The 14085-nt window shown below is 35.0% G+C and overlaps 1 protein-coding gene across 1 annotated transcript in view; it reads left to right on the top strand.

The window, feature by feature from the left end:
• Positions 1 to 14085, top strand: part of NCKAP1 (NCK associated protein 1) — a gene marked incomplete at its 5' end in the record, with an annotated part of 51966 nt that overhangs the window by 25158 nt on the left and 12723 nt on the right. Inside the window, 16 exons of the mRNA XM_031064589.1 lie at positions 160 to 208; positions 692 to 848; positions 1422 to 1478; positions 2015 to 2111; positions 2332 to 2438; positions 3520 to 3652; positions 4916 to 4997; positions 5403 to 5461; positions 6014 to 6159; positions 6711 to 6843; positions 8519 to 8638; positions 8882 to 9021; positions 9718 to 9849; positions 12175 to 12393; positions 12875 to 13005; positions 13398 to 13495. Coding sequence (XP_030920449.1) covers positions 160 to 208; positions 692 to 848; positions 1422 to 1478; positions 2015 to 2111; positions 2332 to 2438; positions 3520 to 3652; positions 4916 to 4997; positions 5403 to 5461; positions 6014 to 6159; positions 6711 to 6843; positions 8519 to 8638; positions 8882 to 9021; positions 9718 to 9849; positions 12175 to 12393; positions 12875 to 13005; positions 13398 to 13495 — 1860 coding nt within the window. The remainder of the gene's footprint in view (positions 1 to 159; positions 209 to 691; positions 849 to 1421; positions 1479 to 2014; positions 2112 to 2331; positions 2439 to 3519; positions 3653 to 4915; positions 4998 to 5402; positions 5462 to 6013; positions 6160 to 6710; positions 6844 to 8518; positions 8639 to 8881; positions 9022 to 9717; positions 9850 to 12174; positions 12394 to 12874; positions 13006 to 13397; positions 13496 to 14085) is intronic.

The following is a 14085-nucleotide window of genomic DNA, read 5'->3' as shown; positions in this document are numbered from 1 at the left end:
TCATGTAATATTCTAACCCTCAATTCTGAAGTGCTGAAACACTGAATCATTGTTAGTGGTCAGTGGCCTTCTATCATCAGCATTTAAGGCTTTGTTTGTCCCTTTTTGCTAAGAAATCCTTAATAACTAGTGTGCTACAAATTACTGTTTTTTTAACAGATGCCATGTGAATACCTATCTCTGGATGCAATGGAAAAATGGATCATATGTGAGTAAAATATTCTGAAACAGCTCGTGCTTGTATTAAAAAAAATTGGTTAACATTTAAAAGACTATTTGCTTTCTGTACTGTATAACAGCTGTATTAATTATAGCTATTAATTACAATTAATAGCTTGATTAAATTTCATTTGCATAACATGCAGTGAAGCTAGAATTTAGCATGTGCTGCCAAATCATGCATGTGCATCAGTTTGTTCCAGACTTTGACTGGAAGTGAGGGCTTGGGTAATTCTGATCAAAGTGTCAAGTAGTATCAGCATAAAGTAATTAATTTCACACAAATATTGCAAAAATACTTCCATTAGAAGTGGAGAGGGAGGTACTTTTTATATATGGGAAAATGTTATACATTAAAGAGTTTATTAATGATCTATGCAAACTATTTATACAAAGTACATAATCATCTCACTGTTCTCTTACTGTCTTTGTGCATCTGATTTGTGACATACGTCAATGTGAACTTTTGAAGTTGGATTTATTTTGTGCCATGGAATCCTAAATAGTGATGCTACAGCTTTGAATCTTTGGAAACTTGCACTTCAAAGCAGCTCTTGCTTGGCTCTGTTTCGAGATGAAGTGTTCCATATTCACAAAGCTGCAGAAGATTTGTTTGTAAACATAAGAGGGTAAGTTTTTGTTCTTTCAGAATCTCTTCTAAAAACACCATATTTCTTGAAGGACTGTTTCAAACCAATTACTTCTGTTTCATTTAAGTTCTGCTTAGGTACACAAACATTTTTGCTTGATATCTTGACTGTTTCTTTAATGCATAAGTTTTAGGGGCCTGATTTCATAACCACCACACCTTTTTTATCTCAGTTCTGAAAGCCTGGTGAATCATTCTCTAAAATGGCAAGTCTCTAAGATTGGTGATCTCACCCACAAATCTTGATTTACTGAAGGGAAATGATGTTATGAATGTTGGGTTTGCTTGAAAAATTGCATCTTGCTGCCTCTATTTCTGCAGTACATTGTATGAAAACTCAGAAACAAAGTTGAGACCTCTAGCAGCAAACACCAGGAGCACTTCAGTAGATTTTTGGTTTGGGGATCTAGTTTTGGCATTTAGCTCTGCTCAGGAGCTGGTGTGTGTTTTCTGCTGTAACCTGCTTGCTATCATAACATTGTAGCTCCTCGAAAGCTCTTTCTAAAATGTGCTACTGATTCTTGTACCACATGTGATTGCTTTTTACTTGCAGCTACAACAAGCGTATTAATGACATCAGAGAGTGCAAAGAAGCTGCTGTTTCACATGCGTAAGTGTCTTAAAAAGTTTTTCTGTCAGATTTTAGGATTGGTTTTCTTAAAGCAAAATTATAAAGGTTGTACAAACAGAATTTGTCAAATGCAGAATTAGTCATGCATTTTCAAATGAGATCGTTTACTGATTGTTCTTTTAAATCTGGATTTGCTTAATGTCATTGCCAATTTAACTTCCCAAGTTCTGGATTATTTTTCAAATTATCAGGATGGAAGCATTTAGTTAATTCATTATTCATTAGTTATGTTTTGTCTGATTACAAAATGTGAAAGCAGATTAAAAAGAAATGTTTTCATGTTGTCAAATTCACATCACAGAGAGGGAGCAGAGAACTTGGGGTTTAAATTTATTGATGCTTCAAGAATATATGGTGTTGGTGATGAGGATGCCAATTTTTTGAACCACATTCTTCAAAATTCTGAACTTTTGAAGTTGGTATAATATAATCTGCCTATGCTTGGTCTAAAATGCTTTTGCAAATCAAGTATTCAGTGTCTGGCATAGTGGATAATATATGTTCTTTTGTTGCAGGGGTTCAATGCATAGAGAGAGACGCAAGTTTTTACGTTCTGCACTCAAAGAACTAGCCACTGTCTTGTCTGACCAGCCAGGCCTCTTGGGTCCCAAGGTAATAACAGCTTTTTTGGTTTGCATTTGTGCAAAAACCAGTGTGTTTCTCAATGGTAAATCTAATATTTCTTTTGGGGAGGGAAAAACTCCTTGCTTCACTCAGAATACCTACTTAGTTTTTTATGTTCTGGGTTTTAGAGACTAGTTGCCTCTTGAGTGCACAAACTATTCAGCTGTTGTGTAGATTGATAACCTTGTGAACAATTTTTGTTTTTCAGGCACTTTTTGTATTTATGGCATTATCCTTTGCTCGTGATGAAATTATTTGGCTTCTTCGTCATGCAGATAATATGCCAAAGAAGAGTGCAGATGATTTCATAGATAAGTATGTGCATTTTTAGTGCAGTTCCTTCAATACTGGAATTTCACAGACAAAATAAATTTGAAGGCAGTGGAATCTCAGAAATGGCTGGCTATATGAAGCAGCTGGGAATGTTCAGAAAGTTTTTACTTGGGAATATTAAGTGTCCCACCAAAACAGAAAGCTAGAAATTTGAGCACATCAGTGAAAATTCATATATAAAATAGAATTTTTTAAATAAGTTTTCATTTTTTAGCTTTGAATAGGCAAATATAAAGGTTTTTCAAGTGTCTTCATTGATTTTGCATTGATAAAATCAATGAAGGAGGCAAGAAAACTTTCAAAAAACTTTATTTGTTGAATTGTAGATTGTCTCTTGTAGCAAAACTGTCTTGTAAATCAGCTAAGCTTTAGTTATGTAATACAGCTAAAGTGTCACCATAAACAGATGGTAAAAATGAGAAATATGATTACAAGATTGTACAAGTGTGAATAGGCAGGAGACTTCTCAAGATTATTGGACACAAGGTTGAACTGAAAGACTGCATTTTAAACAAGACTGAATTTTAAACAAATAACAATCATAAGGCCAATTATAGAGCTGGAGTGGGAAAATCTTGGATTCTCTCGACTGGTTTTAGGTGCTAAGGAAAGATGGAGGTTCCAGAGCCTCTCTGAAACAACCTGTGCTAGTATTTAACCATTCTCATGGCTTGGGAAAAAACCCAGAAAAGCAGTCATTAAACTTGTAGTTTTCAGGTTTAACTGCTTTTTGAGAAAAACATTTTTTCAAATTGAGCTATACAGAAGGGCTTCTTCTTCAGAAAAATAACTGAATAGTTACACAAACCTTTGAGGATTACTATGGTGATATCCTGCTTACTTATGTCCTGTTGAGTGGATTTGATCTTGCAGAGAAAATTACCTATGTAAGCTCCTTTTACAACATTAACAAATACTTTCCTACAGAAATTAGCTATTGATAATTGTTTTAAAAGCAAGATATAGGAGGAAATTCCCATGATAGAAATTTGTTTTAATATTTTGAGTGACATTTCTAAGCTTTTCCCTTTTTTTTGGGTTTTGTTTTTTGTTTTTTGTCTAGGCACATAGCTGAGCTGATATTCTACATGGAGGAGCTCAGGGCACACGTACGGAAATACGGACCAGTGATGCAGAGATATTATGTACAGTATCTCTCTGGCTTTGATGCAGTGGTCTTAAATGAGCTGGTGCAGGTATGGCAACATCATGGTTCTGCCTTCTCAAATGCAAATTTTAACAAGGGCTTTTTGTCCAAAATGACATCATAAAGTGCGTCCCAGTTTGTGGATTTTGGTGAACGTTAGGGAGTAAACCAGATTAACTTACTGCTTAATTCTGGGATTTAGAGTTGTACTTGTGGTTTTTATATAGAATCACAGAATATCCAGAGCTGGAAGGGACCCACAAGGCTCATCAAAGTCCAATTCCTGGCCCTGCACAGGACACCCCAACAGTCCCACTGTGCCTAAGGGTGTTGTCCAAAAGCTCCTGGAGCTCTGGCAACCTTGGGGCTGTGACCCAAGCCCTGGGGGTCCAACCACTCTCTGAAGGAGAAACCTTTTCTTAATATTTTCCTTTCCTATTCCTAATATCCAATCTAACCCTCCCCTGACACAGCTTCATACCGTTACAAGTTGTGTGAATTTATATACTTCAGTATTCATATATGAATATTATGAAGCACTGTTATGTTTAGAGACTATGAAACAGGTACTGTCACTGAAGGAGTGTAGAAACCTTTTCTTATTTAGCCCAACCAAGAAAGGATAAACTTTCTGAGGTGCTTTGGTTTTATTTCCTGGTGACCCCACTAGATGGAGCCCAAACTGAAATGAGGGGAAAAATGGACTTGAATTTTAGTTGTCGTTAATTCATAACAGCTGTCAAGCACCAGATTAGACAATTGATTGAGAGATAATTTGGATTTTTTCAGCCTTTAGGTTTCAATGTCAGTTTTTTCTGGAATTAAGAGAAACTTCTGCATTACATTACTTAACAGAAGTGTGGTCCTCTTTAGTAAAACTACAAAGATTTAGGTTGCATTTTGTAAAATTTGAAAGTTTAGTAAAATAAATTTGAATTTTTATTAGAAAAAAATGAGGGAGGGGTTTTTTGGATGTAAAATGATGATGATGTGGGCTCGATTATACCCTGCAATAACCAGATTTTCATTGCAGACAGGACAGAAAATGTAGTATTGCTACATTTACTGACAGATGTTCCCATTTTGAGCTGATATTCGTTTGGAAATAATCTTTTCTAGGTATTTGTCATCAGTCAATGAATTAAAAAGTGAAAGCTATTAAATAGCAGTATTTGAAATATTCCATTGATAAATTTACCTCTTGTAGTTTTTTGGACATTTTAGAGTATAGCTGATAAATGGGGCATGGATATTGACATTGTTTCATAAACCAAGTTCAAAGTAATAACAATAGCAACAACATTTCTTTTAGAATCTTTCAGTGTGCCCAGAGGATGAATCAATCATCATGTCCTCTTTTGTAAACACAATGACTTCACTAAGTGTGAAACAAGGTAAGTTTAAATGAACTTGGAAAATTGGTAACAGACTGGCAGACTCCTCTGAAAAGTTTCATCACTTTTGTTTCATGTAATCAGTAGAAGGAGATAAACTGCATTTGTTCTCTTATTTCTCTTTCATTTTTGTATCTGCTTCTTGTGGTGTGTCTCTTTTCCAAAGGATGCTATTGGGTAGTAATCCAATCTTTTAATACAGAAAGCATATTATACATATTATCATCTAGATATTTTAATTCATTTTACTGCAACTGTACTGGATCAAAATTCTTGGGTAAAAACATGAGGTTCATTACCCAAATAATTCTTTAGTACTTTGGGGTTTTTAGAAGGTCTGATATAGTATATCTGAATTTGTTAGTTTTCTAAGGGTTTTCTGTTCTATATTTTTCCCTGATGCAGTTGAAGATGGAGAGGTATTTGACTTCAGAGGAATGAGATTAGATTGGTTCAGATTGCAGGTAAGAGTTGATAAATGTATGTGATGTTTCACTAACTTAAAACCAAATTGTTTCATAGATTACTACTGTTTTAGATTACTCTCACACTGCAAGTGGGTGACAGGCTATCTAAAAACAACCTACTCTGAAAATCAAACAAATACTTCAACAGATAATTTGCTATGTGTTGATATAACTTTGTCTGCTTTGGGTACTTTTTGCAAATCATCCCCTGGGGTGTTTATAACAGTTCAGAAATAGAATGTGTTGAGGCTGAGCTGTTTGGTGGGTGTGCAGGGTGTGATTCAACGTGCCTACACTGGTAAGGGAGAGATTACAAATTTGTGTTTTGCCAGTGCATTTGTTCAGCAGTTTATCTGTGAATTACTGCCATATCCAGTGGTTGTTTAGAGATATCACTGAAAGGCAGTTTGCTGTTTTTTAAGCTCTAGTGGAAAGAGAAGAATCCCTGCATGGTCTTTAAATACACAGGTGTCCTGTGCATGGCAATAGCAATTGAATTTGCACAAAAGCAGCTGCAGATTTAACATATAAATTGTGTTGTCTTTCCAGGCCTACACCAGCGTTTCTAAAGCTTCACTTGGCCTTGCAGACCATAGAGAACTAGGAAAAATGATGAACACAATCATTTTCCACACAAAAATGGTAGATTCTTTGGTGGAGATGTTGGTGGAAACCTCAGATCTTTCTATCTTTTGGTATGCTACTAAAGTGACTGTACAAGTTTTTTATTATTTATTGTTTGGTTTGTCCTTGCAAGTGTGATTTTCAAATAGCACACTTTGTAGGAAGATAGGCCAGTGGAAAAATTACTTGGAATTTCTGGTTTTTAGCAGAATTAATTTGAAGAAGGTATTTTGAACATCTGTCAGACATATTCTGACAGTCACATAATTGATCAGGAATCATGTGCAGATTTTTCCTTAATACTTCTTGGCAAAAAGTGCAAGTTTTTATACTTCCTAACAAACATCAGAATAAAAATATAATAATGATAACAATAATAATAATAATAATAATAATAATAATAATAATAATAATAATAATAATAATGTAAAATAGATGTGCAAATAATGTGCATAAGAAGTGAATGCAGAAAACAAACAAAAATGATGAAAGCCTGGGGCAGTTTTTGGTATACAAAACGTTTATGGTCACATTTGGTTTGTGTGAGGTAAACCTTATTTGCAGCAAATAATATGCATATTGCATTTAAATGTCTGATTAATAACTGATTAATTCTGTTCAGTTTTTATAGTCGTGCTTTTGAGAAGATGTTTCAGCAGTGTTTGGAGCTTCCCTCCCAATCAAGATACTCAATTGCATTCCCGCTGCTTTGCACTCACTTTATGAGCTGTACCCATGAACTGTGCCCTGAAGAGGTAATTTTTCAATTTAGGTTATTTTCATCTGTTATTCAACATAGAGTGAACCAGAGCTGAACATTGCAAGAAGGTGTTTGCTATGGCAGTTTGACATTTGAGGGAGGAGAGTGCTAAAAATGTAAAAATGGAGGTAAAACAAGTAGATACCTTGTTAGATGACTCTTTCTGAATAAATCTCTAAATCCTTTTCTCAAGTGAGAAAGAATTTTGATCTTTGCTTTAAAGAGGGATTAGCTAGGGTACAAAAATTAGATGACTTTTCAGGCTTAGATGAAAATAAATCCCATATGCCAGTTAAAACTTAGAAGCAGCACTTGTCCTGTTAAATGATTTCTAAACTCATGGTTGGGAGAAGGAAATAGGAAGTTGGGGGTTCTGTATGACTTATAGTTTTAGTTTATAGTTTATGTTTATGGTTGTGTTCAGTAAGAAAAAAAAAGTGATGCACAGTGTAATGCAAGCATTTGCTTTGGTCAGAACTGGGTAATGGAAACCGTGTTGGTTAGAGTTAGAATTTAAAAAATACTGTGGTGCTTGAAGAAATGGACTCTTTGTTAAAGGAAGCAGTTAGAATCTGAGGAAATTCTTTCTATTTTTGTTGTAAGGGCATAAATCCTTTAGTACATTTCCTGTATATTCACTGACTTTGAAATTAGTCTGGGAGTTAACTTGGCCATTTTTATCTAGTGCTTATGAAAATGTTATTTTCATTCCTAACAGTGCTCATCTGAAACAATTAGTTGAGTAAGATTTATTGTAATATACACAATATGGGGTTTTCTTATTTAAAAATAAAATTATTTTCTGCTAAACTTCATTACAGTATACGTCTATATAGGTATTTTCCTTGTATGCTTTGCTTTAAATAGCAGCCAATGCTATTTATGTTAGACAAGCATTAAAAAGTTTCCAGGAAAGCTGAACCCTTCAGGACAAGAGACATCTTTGAGAACAATTACAGTAACAGTAAGAAATCAGTAGCCAAAGCCCATTGGACACTAGTTACTGTGCATTCAGCTGTAGCAAGAACATTTTGTCACAGCCAGCAGAACTTGAAATTCAATGTCTGAGTTGTATTCTTTGGTAACTATTATCATTTTGGAAAAATAATCTTTGCTGTGCTGTGTACAGTGTGTCATAGTGTGGCTGATAGAAAGTAAACATCAGTGGTGAAAGGGGGATTTCAGCAAGACAGAGACTGTGCTTGTGCAGATCCAGTTAGAAAGGAACAGAATCCAGAAATTAATGCAGCAGGGCTTTATTATTGACTTTCTCAGTGATCTGAAGGACACTGCTTTCTCTATAGTTTGAGTTGCATGCTCTTTTCCCTCTAGACTTACTATTGGCACATACTAATGAAGAGGACATTCACAGAGACCTTGGAATATTGGACATACTAAAGCAGATTTGGTCCAAAATTAAATCTGAAAACCTATTCTTCAAACTTTTTTTTTGCCTCTTTTTATAAAAAATATTTTTAATGGTGACTTTGAAAATTCATGGTTCAGATTGCTTCCGAAAAGAAAAAAATAGCCTAGAGTCAAGATTATTGAGGACTAATGAATTTATTATTTCCCATATCCTAGTTCTATGATTAGTGAACTGTTCTCTGCAGTGCTGTAGGACTGATGGGAAACTGAAAATCCTGCTTCCTTTTCTCCCTTTTGAACAGAGACATCACATTGGGGATCGTAGCCTTTCCTTGTGTAACATGTTCTTGGATGAAATGGCCAAGCAGGCTCGAAATCTCATCACAGACATTTGCACAGAACAATGTACACTGAGTGATCAGGTGAGTATGGTTGTCTATTTTAATTCTCCTTTGAGATTTTATCCATTCAACTTTCTGGATATTTTCTGTTCGCTTTTTTCTCTGTGTTTTTGGGTAAACTTTCTGTTTATAAAATTGAAGGTGATTTGAGCAAGAATTTTTAATACTAGAATTGTGTCAAAGGAAGAATGTGTTATTTGTGTGATGAAATGTGCTAAAAAGCTGGATTTTAATTTGGAGGGGCTGTTTCTTTTTGTTTACTAGTTGTTGCCAAAACATTGTGCCAAAACCATCAGTCAAGCAGTGAACAAGAAGTCAAAAAAACAGACTGGAAAGAAAGGAGAACCTGAAAGAGAGAAACCAGGAGTAGAAAGCATGAGGAAAAACAGATTGGTTGTGACAAAGTAAGCTGTTTCTTCTGTTCTTTTCACCTTGAATCCCAAGTCAAAATGTGTTTCACACGTTTCAATATGTTTTACATATTGAATGCTTCTTGCTTAATTTGTCTGAATAAATTTAATTGGTTGTAAGTTTGACAGCTTTGCAGTTTGTGAGCTTGTGATGCTTCTGTGGCTTGTATAGAGACTGAATTTTGTTACATAAGTAATAGGAATTTTTGTCACTTGAATTTATCCTTTGGCTGTTTCCTGAGCAGAAAGAATCCCTGTGCTGTAGCAAGGCTTCTTAATTAGTCATATTAACTGTGGGCATGTGAGCTCAAGGAGTGGGTGGCATCTTTGATTCTACCTTGTTTTAGCACTCTTAAGTACAGGCTGACAGGAAGTTCTTTCTGCCTTCTGAATCACTTAAACATCTATTCTTTTTTTGGGGGGGTAAAAAAAAAAATCTATATATAGATTAAAAAATATATCTCACATCACTGTATGCAATGCAGATCAATATCCAGCTTTAGGATGTGTTCTTGGCCAAAATATTGGTTTTGAAATATGCTAGGAAAGTGTCTCAAAGCAGAACATGATAATGAAAAGTTAGACCTGTACTTGCTTTTGAAGCATTATCCATTCAGTGTGTGCCTTCCATGATAATATACACTTCTGTTACATTAAATATTTTTATTAATTTCTTGTCTATTCTTAAAGCCTGGACAAACTGCATACTGCACTTTCTGAGCTCTGCTTCTCAATCAATTATGTACCAAACATGGTGGTTTGGGAGCACACGTTTACTCCAAGAGAATATTTGACATCTCACCTGGAAATCCGCTTTACCAAGTAAGAAATATTGTAGATTTAGAGGCATTGATACACAAAATAAGCCTGATACACAAAATAAGCCTTTACTAGTTTATGTTGGAAATGCTGTATACTTACTACATTAAACTAGGTTTTAAAAGATGGATTGTGAAAACCATAAATAGAATCCCAACTAAATGATTATTAAGTTTCATGTGCAGACATACACAATAGTCAATTCCTGTTTTAAAATAAAATATGTTGAAATCCACATGATCTATTTAACAGCCAGATCCTGCATTCCCAATCCTGTGTATTTTGTAGGAGCTGGTTGTTTTTAGGCATGTATGAAGATATGTATTCCCACCATTCTTTTGCACAGTGCTGGAATGCTTTTGAGTATTTGAGTCTACTGCCTTGCTGAAAGGAAGTCTGAAAATCACAAGTCAAGATCTGACAAAGCCAACTGAGAATATGTGCAGTTCCTTTTTTTTTTTAATAATAAAGTGTTGATGTTTGATATTCCCGTCTTCCCATAATTTTTTACAGAAATAGGCAAATGGCAGCTTCTGGACATGACTTCATGTTAAACCAGCCAGCTATCCTACTTTTTATACCAAAGATTACTGGTTATATATTTCAAGCAGGGTGTAAGGCTTAACCAGTTTAATGATTAAGACATAATATTAGGTCACTGGAGCATTCCATCAGTAAGATAAGGTGGCATACAGATGAAGATAACTTCATGTTTTATGAAGAAGTCAGCTCTTCAGGTTTATGAATTTAGACCAGTGCTGGTCACTTGTGCTTATTATTTTGATTTGGGGGAGGTCAGCTTGTGGATTTGGGTTGAAGCAACAGGCACATTACTTTCAGAGACTGCTTTTTTTTTCCCTTCATGAAGGAAATGAAACTTGTTAGCTGAGCAGAATAGATATGCAATTTATAATTATTTTTCAGACCTTTAAGTGGCATTTCTTTCCGAGGCTTGCAGCGTTCCTTAAAAGAGAGTGTTAGTGTCTCACTGTTGGGGTTTATTTACCATTTTAAGCTCCTCTGTGTCATGTGTGCTTGGACTGGAGCTTATTATTATGCCACTTAATCTTGTTATTGTATCACTTTTGAATTTATTTTAAAAGACTACCTCAGAAGCAAACTATTGAAAATACTTATTTGCATATGTTCAAACAACAACAAAAACAATTTCTTAAATAATGTGATGTTCTCCTCCAGAGTAACTCATCCTGTTTACCTGTGATGAAGTTTGTTACCTACCAATTAATTTTTTTTTACTTTCTGTTCTGTCTTTGAAAAGTACATATTACTTAAAAGCTTGGCTCTTAAAAGTCTGAGACCATTATAAATTTAGAATAAACACTACAACAAGTATTTGTTTAGTAAGACTGCTTTTAAGGATCCCCTGACACAGTTTGTTTGAGGACCTGGTTCCAGTGACATACTGGGTAAGGTCCGTGTCCATGTATGTTAAAATGCAATATACAGTCCTTTGTTCAGTTGTGCTCTAGCTGGAAGGCTAGCCTATGAACATCTGCTATTAGAAGCTTGGTTTTATTTATAGTGAGAATTTGAACCAATTAAAGTATGTCCTGCAGTTTCTTGGCTCCTTGATTAAAGATAGAAATCACTGTGTTAGCTGAAGGGAGATGTATTTTTCATAATAGGATTTCTGTTTATTTACTTTACATATATATAGGATATATTTTTCAATTCGTACTATACTATAGCTATGTGGTTTTTTAAAAGATATTTCTAACTATAACAACAGCTTTGGTCAAATATTTTGTGTTAATATGCTTTGAACACTTCAATACGTGATTGCTCTTGCATTTCCCAGCAGTTCTGTGTTTTAAAAGACTTCAACAAAATTAATTTATTTGTTGAAGTAGTTGTTACATAAGCCTTGCACAGTGTGGGTTGCTCATATGGGGGGAAAAAACTTAATTTTAAAAGGGCTTGGTGAGTATTCTTAGTCTCATTAAATTTTTACTGGAACCACAGATACAGTTGTCTTTGGAATCCAAAACTGTTTTTAAAAGTGCTGGTGTAGCATGTGTGTTGATGAGAGTTTTATACTTGAGGATTTGAGAAGTATTCAAGTAAAGTGAATATTTTCCATGCTTGAAACTGTTTCAGACCAGGTTGGATGGAGCTCTTGAGCAACCTGGTCTAGTGGAAGGTGTCCCTGTCCATGGCAGGAGGGGTCAAACTGGCTGGTCCTTAAGGAGCCTTCCAACCCAGGCCATTCTATGAAAATCTGTGGATATAAAATCATCTTTATAGCTGCATCTTTGAATTTTACTAAGAAATGAATTTTTTTGCTTCCTATCCTTTTGTTTCCAAAAGGTCAATTGTTGGAATGACAATGTATAATCAAGCAACGCAAGAGATTGCAAAGCCTTCAGAGCTGTTGACCAGCGTCAGAGCCTATATGACAGTCCTGCAGTCAATAGAAAATTATGTACAGATTGACATTACACGAGTGTTTAACAACGTTCTGCTTCAGCAAACCCAGCATTTAGATAGCCATGGTGAGCCAACCATTACCAGTCTCTACACAAATTGGTAAGTATTGCATGAATGCTTGTTACAAATTTTTTAGAGATTTTTATTGTTGCTGTTGTTTAATGAACAATCTGGAATTGGAGAAGTGGATTTATATTAATTATTTTTAAGTTTCCGACATCATATGTTTATTTGTCTCTGTACCTGTTAAAAGCAGCTTGAAATTTGCCTGTTGGCAAACTCCTTATTCTTATTATAGGGATGAGATATAGAGTGGAGTTATTTTAAATTTTCTTAAGTTTCCAACATCACTTATTTACTTCTCTCTGTACCTGTTCAAAGCAGCTTGAAATTTGCCTGTTGGCAAACTTATACTTTTTATAGGGACGAGACATAGAGTAAAATCAGTTGAACTATGAAAATAAAGCTTTGCTGTATGGGCTTTGTTGTCCCTTGTCACACAGCTGTGTGACATTTCATCTGCATAGAGTATCCATGAAAATGTGCCTTTTCATCTAAAACATTTCCCCTTTCTGATAAGGTATTTGGAGACTTTGCTACGGCAAGTCAGCAATGGTCACATAGCCTATTTCCCAGCTATGAAGGCGTTCGTGAATTTGCCTACAGAAAATGAATTGACATTTAATGCTGAGGAATACTCTGATATATCAGGTAAACTTTGATGCTTCTATTCAATATTTGTGAAGGACAGTTATTGTATTGCTTGAGTAATTGGAGTAACAGCAACTCTCAGAGCAACTGTTACTGAAATAACAGCTGACTCTTAGAGTTAACAATTGTTAGCCTTCAGTAGTATTTTAAATACTTTTTATTCTTGCTGCCTCTTGTCTCACTTTTCCTATTTTTGGTCAAAGTAGCATTGCATTTAAGCTAAAGAGATGGGTATATTATGTGTCAGTTTACTACCATACACATTCTTGTCTTTAAAATTATGCTTTCGAGTAAAAGATTTTTTCACTTAAAACACCATGCTAAATACATGATGGGCTGCAAATAAATTAAGATGGAATATTGGAAGTATTAGAGTTTCTTTTCTTTCTCAGAAATGAGAGCTCTTTCTGAGCTTCTGGGACCATATGGCATGAAGTTCTTGAGTGAAAGTCTGATGTGGCACATCTCTTCACAGGTTGCTGAGCTAAAGGTAACCTTGGAAGCTGGTGGGTGGGGATATTAATTGAAGTCTTCTTTAAACAGAAGGAACTTCAATGTTCAGAAGAAAGCAAGAGACCTGCATTTTCTTAGCTGTTGATTGCCCTCTACATAAAGACAATCACTTTTTCCTTTCTGAAATAGGGTGCTTAGCATTGAGACTGCAAAAATATTTTTATAAGAATAAACTATCTCTTTTTTGCTTGGAAGAGAGTTTAAAAATACAGCTTGGCACAGCCTTAGTTCCTCAGCTAGCAGGAAATTTGGATCTGACATTTTAGAGATGTGATTATGCAATCTCTAATTTAAATGTTAATCTGTTAAATATTTGGAGAATGATTTCAGGAAAGTTATTACATGTACTCTAATCTTACAAGTTGCTTATATGAGAGCTGTTAAAAATTAGAAACAGACACAGTTTCTTTTCTTCTGGCCAAACTGAAATGAAAACTACTGCACTTGAGTTTAACTGTTTCTGGCTAAGGTGTTGGGACTTGGAGCTATGTCTTTGCTTTTTCTTATGATAGTGGAAGAAAATTTCAAGTAAACCGCACCAAGGTTTAACAATCTCACTTCCACTCT

Source organism: Geospiza fortis, unplaced genomic scaffold (assembly GCF_000277835.1).
Source record: "Geospiza fortis unplaced genomic scaffold, GeoFor_1.0 scaffold706, whole genome shotgun sequence".
In the NCBI taxonomy this organism is placed as follows: Eukaryota; Metazoa; Chordata; class Aves; order Passeriformes; family Thraupidae; genus Geospiza; species Geospiza fortis.
The sequence above is the reverse complement of the archived record's forward strand: the minus strand, read 5'-3'. Positions and strand labels throughout refer to the sequence as shown.